At 48.3% G+C, this 14,100-nt stretch overlaps 1 protein-coding gene across 1 annotated transcript in view; it reads left to right on the top strand.

The window, feature by feature from the left end:
* LOC308513141 (EF-hand calcium-binding domain-containing protein 6-like) overlaps positions 1-14,100 on the top strand; it is a 35,896-nt gene that overhangs the window by 12,229 nt on the left and 9,567 nt on the right. Inside the window, exons 3-4 of the mRNA XM_081082972.1 lie at positions 48-145; positions 11,429-11,574. Of these exons, the coding sequence (XP_080939098.1) occupies positions 84-145; positions 11,429-11,574 (208 nt within the window). The 5' untranslated portion in view covers positions 48-83. The remainder of the gene's footprint in view (positions 1-47; positions 146-11,428; positions 11,575-14,100) is intronic.

The raw sequence follows: 14,100 nt of genomic DNA, 5'->3' as shown, positions 1-14,100 counted from the left end.
ACCTGTCTGCCATTCTGTGCTAACCCCGTTGCTCTCTTATTTTTCAGGATACACAAGTTCAGAAATAGTTTATCTGGAAGGAAATGAAACGAAATGGCATGAAAACTAACGTCAACAGCACCAAGCCAGGCAGTACCAAGGCCAGGTGAGACCCCGCTTGTCCTGCACCTGTGTCCGCTGGCGGCTCAGGGTCGTGCCGCCGCCGATGTGTGTGCTGTGCCGGGTGTCGGGCCTCGGGAAGGAAGTGCTGCCGGTGATCAGATGCCGTTGTCACTCCCGGCTCGAGTCCGCCACGCAGCCAGCGCGCTGAATGCTGGCTTTTGTGCCAAGGTTGTCTGGGGACTGACAGACTAGTATTTATCGTATCAGGAAGCAACGGCTGATAGGTTTGAAGACTGAATTCCTTAATTTGGTGCCCAACAGGCCTGCAGACATTAGCCACGGGGAGTTCAGAGAGTGCTGCGGTGGCCGTGCTGCGGGCCTCGGGCAGCTGTGGTTCCTCCGCGGGACGTCGGGGCTGCTCTAGGGGGCAGCAGCCTCCCGCTCTGCGGGCTGCAACCCCAGCCTCCCTCCCCCGCCCGAGCGACTGCCACCTGGCGAGCTATAAATAGGATGTGCTACCGGCTCCTGTCGCTCCTGTGGCTCCGGAGCTGGCAGAAGGGGATGGTTTCCAGCCCTGCCATCGCAGAAGGCTGCCAGTCAAACTGTTTCTGCGGCGGGCACGAGGGACTGCCAGCCGCCAAGCGCGGCCCGTTCCCTGACATGACTAGTTTCCCGTGGCCCGATGCCGTATCTGTCAGCACAGGAGGTGGGAGTGATTTCCGAGGCCCTTTCTGCACGCGAGGGAGCACATTACAAACAGCCACGGAAGCTTTGCTTTAGGATCTGGATTCTGGGGCCGCAGGCATTCAGGCTGAGAAAATGAGCACAACACTCAACCCTCAAAACTCGCATCCCATCCGTTCCCGTGGTTGGCAAACCGCGGCTCGCGAGCCACATGCGGCTCTTTGGCCCCTTGAGTGTGGCTCTTCCACAAAATACCACGTGCGGGCACGCATGTACAGTGCGATTGAAACTTTGCGGCCCATGGGGCCAAAGAGCCGCATGTGGCTCTCGAGCTTCGGTCTGCCGAGCCGCAGTTTGCTGACCCCTGGTAGACCATCATCCTCAGGTGAGGTCCCTGCTCTCGCAGCATCAGTGGTGTGATAGGGAGGCCGCCAGCAAACAACCCTGAGGTCATGTGTGCTAAGAGGCCCTTTCTGGCGCCGGCCACGTGTGCTCAGTGTAGGGACAAGAGAGAATCATGGGTGACACTGAAACTCTGCCTTAGATGGCGAGAGTGATGGCCATGAACAATATCTAGGGGGTGTGTGTGTGCGTGTGCGTGTTGGGAGAGGAGCGCTGTTTGAATGACAGGGCTGTGAAAATCCTTCACTCATTAGTTTGATGAATGCGTTTGGAGTGCCAGTGATGAGCTGGGTACTCCCGGCCGGGGGGACCGGGTGTAAAAACACCATTTTATTTCATGGAGCCTATGATCAAGTCTCTGATTTCCCAGATGAGAAGTATAGTTTCCAGTGTGGCACGTGCAGGGCAGGGGAGGACGGGCTGTGCTAGCTCCACAGGGGGGTGGGGACAAGGGGGCCAGGGAGGCCTTTCTAAGGAGGTGAGTTCACACCTGGAGCGAAGGGGAGAGGAGTCGGGAGGGGGCGGGCAGGACCCAGGCGGAGGGCCCGGGGCTGTGGGAGAGTGACAGGTGGGGAGGGAGAGGAGGCAGGAGCCCTTCAGTCAGGTGCTGCCTGTGAGCATATTGCAGTGAACACGCTGAGATACACTCCTTAAAGAGCATTTTAAATAAAAAAAACTGCCCTGGCCAGTGTTGCGCAGTGGATAGAGCGTCAGCTTGCGGACTCAAGAGTCCTGGGTTCAATTCCAGTCAAGGGCACATACCTCAGTTGCAGGCTCCACCCTGTTCCGGGCTCTGGTGAGCCGCGTGCAGGAGGCAACCAATTGATGTGTTTCTCTCACATCGATGTTTCTCTCTCTCTTTCCCTCTCTCTTCCACTCTCTCTAAAAATCATTGGAAAAATATCCTCGGGTGAGGATTAAAAAAAAATACCGATGCCCCCACCATCCCAACATGGCTGTTCTTGTCACATCTTCTAGACCCTGTCCATCAGTGAAAAGACATTCTTATATTATTGTATTCATAGTGTTTCCTGTCCTCTTCCTTTCAACATTGTCCTAAACATGTTCTTGTGTTTCAGCACAGCCTGTGTAGTTACCACTTACAACAGGAGATGTTACTCCATGAAAGCGTATTGACTTTGAGGTCCGCGTTGTGTTCTGAGTTTGATTTCTGAGTCTGTGTGTGTGAGCTTGCAGTGTGTGTGTGTGTGTGTGTGTGTTGCAGTGTATGTGTGTGTGTGAGTCTTGCAGTGTGTGTGTGTGTGTGTCTTGCAGTGTGTGTGTGTGTGTGTGTGTGAGTCTTGCAGTGTGTGTGTGTGTGTGTGAGTCTTGCAGTGTATGTGTGTGTGTGTGTGTGTGTGTGTGTGTCGCAGTGTGTGTGTGTCCTGTAGTGTATGTGCATAGGCTTGAAATTTACTCTGCCAGATAAAGTGTTTGTTAAGATGACCTTTGGGAGCAAGATGACAGCCTGGGTGGGGAGTAGAGGAGCCCTGATGCAGGGGAGGCCCTCGGTGAGGACGGCTGGGATGCAGACTCGTGGGATGGCCATGTTTATAAGCCTCGTGCCGCATAAGGTCAGCTTACAACCACGGGTTTTTCTGCTCAGTTGAATTCAGATGACTGGCTATAGTGTTTTTATGATACCCTGTCATTTGAAAGATCTTTGTAAATCAGCTTGCATGCTTCTAACTCCTATGTTTAGAACGTAGACCAGGTTGCCAGCCAACCTGGAGACATGGAGAAGTATGAGGCTGGGTGGGGAGGCTGGGTTGGGCTTCCAGCTGGGGGCACGAACCCTGGCGTCCTAGTGCTGGGTGAGATGTCTCTGTAGATGACTTTTCATTTTCTACGTGTCCTTTGAGTAGGTTGCAGAATTGTTAGACTGGCAAATGCAAGGTGTCCATTTTTGAGGATTGATAGACAGATTTTATTACTCTACCAATCTATGTGAACTTCATTGTTAGTGATGTGTTTATATGAGAATGCACACAAATCACGTGGACACACACACACGCACATGACACTCCTAGCACAACTGAGCAGAGAGCCTGGGATTCAATTTAGGAGAGTTTTGGTCTTGGCCTTATGCATAAATTTACCTTTTCTCTCTGGAGTTTAATTCCTCTGCTTCTGAAAATGTGGTTACAGTACCCAACTCAAGGTTGTCCCAGAGCAGGTGCTCGTAATTGCAAGGTGACTCTAGCAGGCTCACTTAAATGTAACATTCGCTAGGATTTTTTTTTTTAAAGTTTTTTTTATTGATTTTAGAGAGAGAGGAAGGGAGAGGGAAAGAGAGATAGAAACATCAGTGAGAGACAAACAGTCATCGGCTGCCACCTGCACGGCCCCCACCAGGCATGGAACCCACACCCGGTGCATGTGCCCTGACTGGGAATTGAACCTGCGACCTCTTGGTGCATGGGTTGGCGCTCAACCACTGAGCCGCGCCAGCTGGGCTTGCTGGTCTGTCTATGTCACTGCGATAGTAAGCAGGGAAGTTTACACAGGAGCCTCCATCAAAAACTACGTGCCGGTACTACAGACCAGCTTCCGGCTCTTCTGCAGTGGCTCAGCTTGTAAAACCGGAGGGCTGGGCCCACCCCAGGGGCTCTGGTTGGTCTGGATGGGGCCTAAGGGTTTGCATTTCTGATGCTGCTGGTTCAGGGGCCACATTTGAGAGCCACTGTTTTAAAGCTCCTTGTCGGCCTCAACAGCCTTTTAAAACTAATTTGTAAAAATGGAAAATAACGCATTTAAAAATAATGGTAGTAAGAGCAATAAGAACACATTATTTCTGCTTGAGGAATCTACAGGTGGATAGCTCTGCCCCCGGGAGAGGCACTGGTGATGGCGTCCCTTGGGAAGGTCCTCAATCTGACCCCCGGATGGGGGATTCGGTTCGCTTTCCGCAGCTCTGGGGCGGCGGGGCGCTGAGCTGCTGCACCGGCATCCGTGGAACTGGCGAGCGTGGGATCCCTTCTCCTTGGTTTTGAAAACGCTGCCATTCTTCAAATCCTGAGTCGGATGCTGAGCTGTGGAGGGCCGGGAGGGCCACGCCTCTCTTCCTGCACCGCCACGCTCCCCGGGGGCCTGCAGGGTTTGCTGGAGAGCGAGCCCCTGGGAGCCTAGTTGTTCGGGAAGTGCTGCACCGAGGATGTCTGGGTCGGACACAGACACAGGCTCCATTTTCCCAGCTGCGCAGGCTTGGCTCCTGGGGTTCGCGCTGTAACGGAAGCCGCGGCAGCTTCTCTGGTCCTGCTGTTGGTAGGATTCTCATGGGACGGACCCCACAGGTCACCCGGCCCGTCCTCCCGCCGGAAGGGGCCCCGCCCGCAGTGCGCTCAGCAGCCCCGGGGGAATGACTTCTTGCATGGTGATGATTTTTTCCACGCTGTCTTCCACTAACTGTTTCTTGGATTGAGTGACTTTGTATTCAAGTAATAAAATGCACAACAGGCAGCACGTTTCTGGGTGATTATCTCGCTCCTCAGGTGGTGTAATAGGCAGGAGGCCAAAGCCCTGGCACGCCTGTTGTTATTAGGCAGTGAATTTATGGGTAAAATAAAGCGGTTATTTGCATGAGCAGTAAGTGCAATAAGGAACGCAGTTACAGCAGGTCCTCCCCGCGAGCGCTCCTGGCCGGGCGTGCAGCGTGGGCAGCCAGACTTCTCGCCGCCTTCGAGGAGGTGCTCATTAATGTTGCAGAAAGCAAGAGGAAAGAAAGCCTTGGCCACTGCCGACCACGCACCTGGTGCAGGGAAAGCGCTCGTCCGCCCGGCTCTGGGCATAGCAGGCGTGCAATCCTGGGTGAATGGCGTGCTGCTCCGAGCATCAGCTTCCTCACCTTGAGATGGGAGGCGTGAAAAGGGATTGGGCGTGGGGAGGGTTAAATGACAGCTTTTCACAAACCTTAGGCACCTTTCCTGGCTCAAAGTAAGTCCCCAGTAAATGCTAATGGAATTCGAATAACTTTTTTTCCTCCTCAAAATTCTTCCTAAGCTTGAGTTTCTTGTCTCTTAACCTCTTCAGTCTTGGCCAGAGGTCTCAGTGACGCCCATTATTCCCAGCATTCTCGGTGTTCCTTCTTGAGCAGCACCTGCCCACGCTGTCACCTCCCCTGCACACGCCCACCTTGCTGCAGTACACTTGCCTTTCAGAACCCTGTCCCAGGTTATCCCGACTCTCCACTACTGGTCCTGGCTGAGGTTCATGTCTACAGACCTCAGGTGGGCTCTTCAAACTCCCACTCTCCACTCTCCTGCTTGCCTGCTCCTCCAGACAACCATTTCGTCCTCTATCCTCTTTCCTTAACCCCTACAGCAGGGGTTCTCAAACTACGGCCCGCGGGCCACATGCAAATACAAATATTGTATTTGTTTCCGTTTTGTTTTTTTACTTCAAAATAAGATATGTGCAGTGTGCATAGGAATTTGTTCATAGTTTTTTTTTAAACTATAGTCCGGCCCTCCAACGGTCTGAGGGACAGTGAACTGGCCCCCTGTTTAAAAAGTTTGAGGACCCCTGCCCTAGAGTGCTGGGGAGTGCAATTGCGTTCTTCCTGTCTTTCGCCAAAAGTGCCGGGAGCGCTATTGCGCTCCTCCTGCAGTGTCACTATTAGATGCTAGTAGTTCACTCTTTTTTTTTTTTTCAAATACATTTTATTGATTTTTTACAGAGAGGAAGGGAGAGAGATAGTCAGAAACATCGATGAGAGAGAAACATCAATCAGCCGCCTCCTGCACATCCCCCACTAGGGATGTGCCCGCAACCCAGGTACATGCCCTTGACCGGAATCGAACCTGGGATCCTTCAGTCCACAGGCCGACGCTCTATCCACTGAGCCAAACCGGTTTCGGCAGTAGTTCACTCTTTATGTGGGAAAAAAAATTTAAAAACCTTAACTCAAAATGCCTTGGCAATTTTAGCATAGTTCCTAGGATATTGGTTGGCACTGAAAGGGTTAATCCTGAGCCACCTCTCCATCCTTTCTGCTGCTGACCCAGCTTCCTACTTCAAATGGAATTGTATTCTTTTTTAAACAAATATATTTTACTGATTTTTTACAGAGAAGAAGGGAGAGGGATAGAGAATTAGAAACATTGATGAGAGAGAAACATCAACCACCTGCCTCCTGCATCCTCCCCACTGGGGATGTGCCCGCAACCAAGGTACATGCCCTTGACCGGAATCGAACCTGGGACCCTTGAGTCCGTAGGCCAATGCTCTATCCATTGAGCCAAACCGGTTAGGGCATGGAATTGTACTCTTAACTTTATTTTCAGATTGTTTATTGCAGGTATATAGAAAATCAATAGATTTTTGTATATTGATCCTATATCCTATAACCTTACTGAAGTTGTTTATTCTAATAGTATTTTTTTGGCGTGTGTGTCTTCTGTAGGGTTTTTTATTGTACAAAATTATGTTATTAGCAAATAGAGATAGTTTTTATTAGTCTCCAACCTGGTACCTTTGTATTTCATTTTCTTGCCTAATTGCTCTGGCTAGAACCTTTAGCACAATCTGTATATATAAAAGTCTAAGCGACTGTCCGACCGGCCAGTAGGTACGCGCACTGACCAGCAGGGAGCTGATGCTCAATGCAGGAGCTGCCGAGCTGCAGTGACTTGGCAGCAGCAGTTCTCGGGTGATGCACCCTGGAACCAGAGAGGAGGGAGCTGTGCGATTCCACGTTCGGCCGTGGGTTATGTTGTTGCTGGGGCGCTGTCAGCCCCGAATCTGGTTACTGCACACTTGCGTTTGCATCCCACACCCTGTACAACAGCAACTTCGCAGAGCGCCCTCTCGCACTCCAGGACCCCTCGGGGGATGTCGGAGAGCCAGTTTCAGCTCGATCCCTGCAGGCCCGGCTGAGGGATCCCACCTGCTGGAGGGACCCCGCTCACTCCGCAGACGCCATGTTCAAGCCGCAGCACCACCCCAGGTGTGGCCAGCCAGGGAGAGTCTGCAGGCGTGGCTCCAGGGTGTGTCTGGCCTGTCTCATCGAGTCCTGCCCCATCAGCCACCTTCTAATTAATTTCCTTTCAATGTGCACAAATCCGTGCACTGGGCCACTAGTGTTGAATAAAAGTGGTGAGAGCAGACATCCTCATTTTGTTTCTGATCTTAGGGTAAAAAAAAAAAGTATATATTTTTACCATTAAGTATGATGTTAGCTATTTCTTTTTTTTATTAATGCCTTTTGTCAGGTCAAAGAAGTTCCCTTCTGTTCCTAGTTTGTTCCTAGTGTTTTTATCATGAAAGGATGTAGGATTTTGTGAAATGCCTTTTCTGCACCCATTGAGATGATTTTCCCCCCTTGATTCTATTAATGTTGCATTGATTAATTTTTATAACAAATGGAGCAAACATCCTTGCATTCCTTTGATAAATCCCACTTAGTCATGCTGTTTCATTCTTTTTGTATATTGCTGGATTAGTTTGTTAGTATGTTGGATGAAGATTTTTCCTATATTCCTAAGGAAAATTGGTCCTTAGCTTTTTTTCTCTTGATGTCTTTGGTTTGGTATCAGGGTAATACTGACCTCATACAGTGTGTTGGGAAGTGTTCCCTCCTCTTTCGTTTTTTGGAAGAGTTTGTGAAGGATTGTTTTTAATTCTTCTTTAAGTGTTTGATAGAATTTATCAGTGAACCTATCTGGTCCTAGGATTTTCACAATAAGTTTTTTGATTACTAATTCAGTCTCTTTGCTTGTTATAGAGCGATTCAGATATTTTATTTCTTTAGTCAGTTTCAGTGGTTTGTGTCTTTCTAAGAATTTTTCCATTTCATGGACGTTATCTACTTTGTTAGCATACAACTTACATTTCCTTATAATCCTTTTTGTTTTTGGAAGGTCAGTAGTAATGCCCTCTCTTTCATTTATGATTTAAATAATTTGAGTTTTGCCAATCTTTTCAAAGAACCAGCTTTTTATTTTATTTTCTATTCTCAATTTTATTTATTTCTGCTCTAATCTTTATTAGTCCCTTCAATCTACTTGGGTTTAATTTAATATTATTTTTCTAGCTTTTAAAGGAAGATGTTTAGGTCATCAATTGAGATTTTCTTTTCTTTAATGTAGACATTAATATCTGTAAATTTACCCCTAAGCACTGCTTTATCTGCATCCCATAAATATTGTATGTTGTGCCTTCATTATCAGTCATGTAAAAGTATTTGTTAATTTATCTTGTGATTATTTTTTTGACCCATTGATTAGGAGTGTATTATTTGATTTCTACATGTTTATTAGTTATCTAATTTCTTTCTGTTATTGATTTCTGTTTTCATTTCAGTGTAGTTGGAGAACATCTATTGATTATTTCAATCCTTTTAAGTTTATTGAGCCTTGTTTTACGTCCTGTCCCGGAGGGTGCTCCATGTGTGCTCGGGAGGAATGCGTGTTCTGCTGCTGTTGGGTGACTGTTCTTTCCATGTCTCTTCGTCTAATTGGTTGACGCGTTGTTCAAGTCTTCTGTTTCCTTGTTGCTCTTCTCTAGTTGGCCTGTCCATCATCAAAAGTGGGTGCTGAAGTCTCCACTATTAGTGTTAAAGTGTATATTTCTCCTTTCCCTGTTATAAGTTTTTACTTCACGTGTAGTGCGGCTCTGTTATTAGGTGCATAGATGTTTATTTTACTTCATTTATTCTTTCTCTAATATTCTTCCTTTCTTTCTGTAGATCTGAGTTTCTGACCCTTTGGACTTTTCCTTCTTTTTGAAGACTTTATTTTAACAAGATTTCTTGCAAGTAGGTCTGCTGGTGACAAATTCCCTCAATTTTTGTTTGTATGATAAAGTCTTTATTTCAAATAACTGGACACAGTAGTCTTCCGACCTTTGCAAGGGGCTCTCGTGTGTGTGTGCTGGGGCATGCCTTCAGCCTGAGCCTCACTTCCTGCTTGTGACCTTGGCTAGAGCCTCAAGGTCAGCCAGAGGTGAGAGTTTAGGGCAGCCGTGGGCAAACTACGGCCCGCGGGCCGGATCTGGCCCGTTTGAAATGAATAAAACTAAAAAAAAAAAGACCGTACCCTTTTATGTAATGATGTTTACTTTGAATTTATATTAGTTCACACAAACACTCCATCCATGCTTTTGTTCCGGCCCTCCTGTCCAGTTTAAGAACCCATTGTGGTCCTCGAGTCAAAAAGTTTGCCCACCCCTGGTTTAGGGCCTTCCCCGGTCTTCCCTGAGTAAACACGTTATCCTGGACCGGCTCACAACCCCTACATAAGAGAGTGCCATTAGATTCCCAGGAATATGGGGATGCTTTTCAGAGCCCCTACGCCATCCCATTCCCTAGCTCTTGCCTTTAAGCCAGTGGTTATCAACCTGGGGATCTTTTTAAAATCCTGATTTCTGGGCCTCATCCTCCGGAAATTCTGTTTCTTTGTTATGGGGTGGGGCCACAACATTAGTAACAAAGAAACAGAATTTCTGGAGGATGAGGCCCAGAAATCAGGATTTTAAAAAGATTCCCAGGTGATTCTAATGTGCAGCCAAGGTTGAGAACCATTGCTTTAAGCTTTTAGTCTATTGTTTACTCCACCTGTTACCCACCTACTCAGGCAGCTTAGGTTTTAAACATAATTATCTTTGGTTTTTTTCAACAAACCTTTTCACAATAGCCTGTTCTCCCTGGGTGAACTCTGAATTGGTTAACATAGAGCACTGTGAGTGGAGTCTTCCTGGAACCACAGTGTGTCAGGTAATGAGAATGTTCTGGTAATGGGGCCTTGACGGGGTCCAGCCCTCTGCTCCTGCCGGTGGCTGTTGGCTGCCGGGTTTCCACTGAGATCAGGCGCTTGATTTCAAGGGAGCCGGGAGATGGGAACAGAGAAAGTTAAAATGCCCCAAACTTGTGTTCATACAGAGATCCTGCCGGATTTCGTGAACCTATGCTCCCTAGATTGCTGCGAACCTTGGTTAACTGCAGAGTTTTGAAACAGTTCGCTGTGGCGTTTTGGCCGCTTCCCGCTGTTTCACGGGGGGGGGGGGGGGGGGGGGGAGGCTTTCAGAGGCCAGCTCTGCCTCACTGTGTGCTGGGTGCACAGTGAGGCGCTTAGGAAGCTCAGTCCAAGGGCGGTGGCACACAGGGCAAGATGCAGATCTGGTAACATAGGAACCCACACCCGAAACCTATGTGATCATATCAACCAATACATTTAATAAAAAGAAGCTCAGAGTCCAGACTTTCCATCCTCATGGCCACCAAAGCAGTTGTGGATGAAAAAGGAGCCACACGCTAACCTGACAAGTTCAGGGAAGGCGATCTTGCAAACTCAAAGACACCAGGTAACCACAAAGGATGGTCTGACATTAAAACTTTAATTAGAAGCAGTTATGGTGAGTAGTCACGTCCTAGGCGGGTATCTTTCCTGACATGCCCTGGGCGCCAGGACAGACCGCAAATTCCTTCATTGTTATTACCGTGTTATTGGTGACTGATAACTGTCCTGCACCCACTAGGGAACGAAGTGTGTGTCTAACGTTTTACTCGTCATCCAATCTCAGAGGCTTCCCCGCTTGGCTCCCCCCCAATCCATGACCAGTGGATTTCACGTCACCCACCTACGTCTCCTCCTTTGACTGTCACGTGTCAAACAGTGAGAAGCTGCCATTTCCCGAGCATTAGCCCATCGTGGAGATTCTGCTTCTTGGCAATTGTCGACAGTTTGGCTCAAATAAACTCACAAAAACTCTTCCAGGTCTGAGTGCTTTTTTACGTGAACAAGGTGGCGCACACCAGTCAGGATGCAGGTGGGAGTTCGTGTCCAAACAGCTTTTTCCATTTTTGAAGATGATTGGATCTGCTAAAAACGGAGAGCCACACCGCAGTTTTGTGTTCACTTTAAGAATAGTCTTCGTGTCGAAGCCGGTTTGGCTCAGTGGATAGAGCGTCGGTCTGTGGACTGGGAGGTCCCAGGTTCGGTTCCGGTCGGGGGCATGTGCCTGGGTTGCGGGCACATCCCCAGTAGGAGATGTGCAGGAGGCAGCTGGTCGATGTTTCTCTCGTCGATGTTTCTAGCTCTCTATCTCTCTCCCTTCCTCTCTGTAAAAATCAATAAAATATATTTAAAAAAAAAAAAAAAGAATAGTCTTCGCGACGTGGGCGCGAAGGTCAGACTGGCTGTGTTCACAGCCTGCGCTGTCCTGCCAGGAGAGGACCAGAGGGGAGGTTGGCGCATCTGTAATGTGTGCTGGAAGGTAACATGTTCTGTTTTCTCTTCTGTCACAGGGATTTAACGTCCAAAATGGCTACCATACCAGTTTGGCATACTCTGTGTCCTCACGTTCAAAAATTCAAAAATGTAAGACCCTGTACGTCATCATTTAGAGTCTGTTCAAGAAATGGTTTCCAAAATACGTCCAGATCTTCCTCAAGTGAGTATTCGCGAGCAAATGCTACTGACAGTCGCTGTCACTGTGTGTGGTGCGTGCCGGACTCTGTCCGAGGGCTTCAGGGCCTGGGTCCCCACAGCAGAGCGAGGGAGTGGGTTCTGTTATTGTCCCTCTTCTCTTTACGGGGACCCGAGACACTTCCCCACAGCTACACAGTTTGTAAGTGGCAGGGTGGTGGCATGAGCCCTCCCTTCCTCCCTTCTCACACACTTTATGAGCCCTACTGTGTGACAAGAACCGTCCCAGGTTCTAAGGAGAAGGAGGTGGGTCTAGGGAGGACCCGCCTGGAGGGAGTCCAGGGAGGAAAACGGGGCGTTCCAGTAGTGAGGAACACGTGCTGGGACAGACGTACGGACGCAGCGGTGAGCGCACGGCCCAGGAGCAGGACTCGGAGGGGACATGATGGGGGGGATTGATTTTGCCTCATGAGTGGGAGAAAGGCAGTCAGAAGTCACAGTGGGCACCTGTGTGCGCTCACAGTTAGCGAGACTTTAATCACATGGTCACATGCATCCACTAGGGAGCCTGGGAAATACAGACTTTATGCCAGACAGCCACGTGCCTGCCCACATCTCAGGGTTCCTGTTTCTAGGGGAAAAGGAGTTATCTCCATTCCAGGGAGTAAAGATTATGTAGCTTAAGCATGATTGTTCGTAGTTAAAGTGATTAATTACCCGCCTGGCACTTAGTTAAGGGGTTTTATTCCCTCCCTAACTTCAGGGGAAAATCCCTACCTGGGGAAACAACCTTTCTCAGAGAGGAGACCTTGGTTAAAACACATAGTGCCAAGAAGGTGAGCAAACATATTAAGAACAGTATGCCATATATGCCAGGTCCCTTGAAACAGCAAGGATGGACCAGCTCCCGGCAGAGTGGGAAGCGAGGGTTGACTAGCAATTTCCAGCACAGAAATGTCTCATCAGTAATGAGCCTGTTCCAGTCCAATAGCGCCAGGCCTGCAATGCCCTTTGGGTGTGGCTTGGTTTCCCTAACGCGCTGATGGTACAGGAAGGCTGCAGTGAGCGGGTCACTGGGTCAAAGGGGTCACTGGGTCAAAGGGCATTCCCGCGCTCAGGCTCCTGGATTGCCCTTAGGACGCTTGTACCCGTTCGCCCACAGGTAATGTTTAAAGGTGCTTATTCTAAGCATCCTGACAGAATATCACCCTTTACCTCTTGTCCTTGCAAGTCCAGATGCGGTGCTCCATGGTGATTTGGTTGGCATGTCTCTAATAGTAGAGGTCAGCTTTGATCTCGAGTTCATCTGGCTTGTGTTTTCCTTTGTAACCTGCCTTTCCATGCCTTTGCTCACTTACCCACTATGAGTACGTGGTTTTAGTGATTTTTATGAGCTGTCTCTGTAATGAAGATATTAATCCTTCATCCTCCTGATGTGCCATCAGTGTCTTTTTTCATTGGTCATTTGCCTTTAATTTTTAGTGATGGCATTTTTAATTTTTTTTCTTAAATAAAAATTATATATATATTTGTATGTTCATATAGATATTATTTGGTGCATCCTGACAGCATTTTCCTCTCCAGGAGTGGTCACTATTACTTGTTTGGCTGGCTTTGATTTCATGTGTGCACATGTATATGTAGATATTACTTGTTTAACTTGTATATTAAATAAGCAGAATTCATGGGGTAAACGTGAACCTGGCAGCCACAGATACTAGACACCCTGGTTCTTTCATGAATGTTTTGTGCCTTTTGTTTGTTTCAATTTGAACAATTTCTACTGACCTGATTCTATATTCACTAGTCCTTTCTTCTACTACGTACAGTTTGCTATTAGGCAAATCAAATGAGTTCTGCACTTCTGATGTTGTATTTTTATTTTCTAGCTTTTTCATATACTTCTTAAAAAGTTTCCATTTCTCTGCTGAAACCCCACTGTGAAGACATGGTGTCAACTTTTCTGTTATCCTATATAATAAAAAGGCTAATACACAAATTGACCAAACGGTGGAACAACCGGTCGCTATGATGCGCACTGACCACCAGGGGCCAGACGCTCAATGCAGGAGCTGCCCCCTTGGTGGTCAGTGTGCTCCCACATGGGGAGCGCTGCTCAGCCCGAAGCTGGGTTCATGGTTGGCAAGTGCAGCAGCGGTGGCGGGAGCCTCTCCCGCCTCCATGGCAGCGCTAAGGATGTCCGACTGCCAGCTTAGGCCCCTGAGGGCTCCTGGACTGCAAGAAGGCTCAAGCTGGGCTGAGGGACCCCCCCCCCCCAAGTGCACAAATTTCATGCACTGGGCCTCTAGTCTCTAACACATTTACCATTCTTAGTTTAAACACCTGATCATGGCTATATCTGTTCACTATGTGGGTCTTCTCATGACTGTTTTTGCTCTTCATTAGGACACCTTCCTTATTTCACTTGTCTTGCAATTTAAAAAAGATTTAAGACCAGACATTTGTGTGAAAAACAGTAGATATGGAAGTAACTAATATTCACCACCAGCTAAAGGAATGCGCCTCCTCTCCTGGCTTTTGGTGAGATGGC

This window comes from Myotis nattereri, assembly GCF_964212035.1.
Source record: "Myotis nattereri genome assembly, chromosome: 2".
Lineage (NCBI taxonomy): Eukaryota > Metazoa > Chordata > Mammalia > Chiroptera > Vespertilionidae > Myotis > Myotis nattereri.
This window is presented reverse-complemented; position numbering and strand designations above follow the sequence as displayed.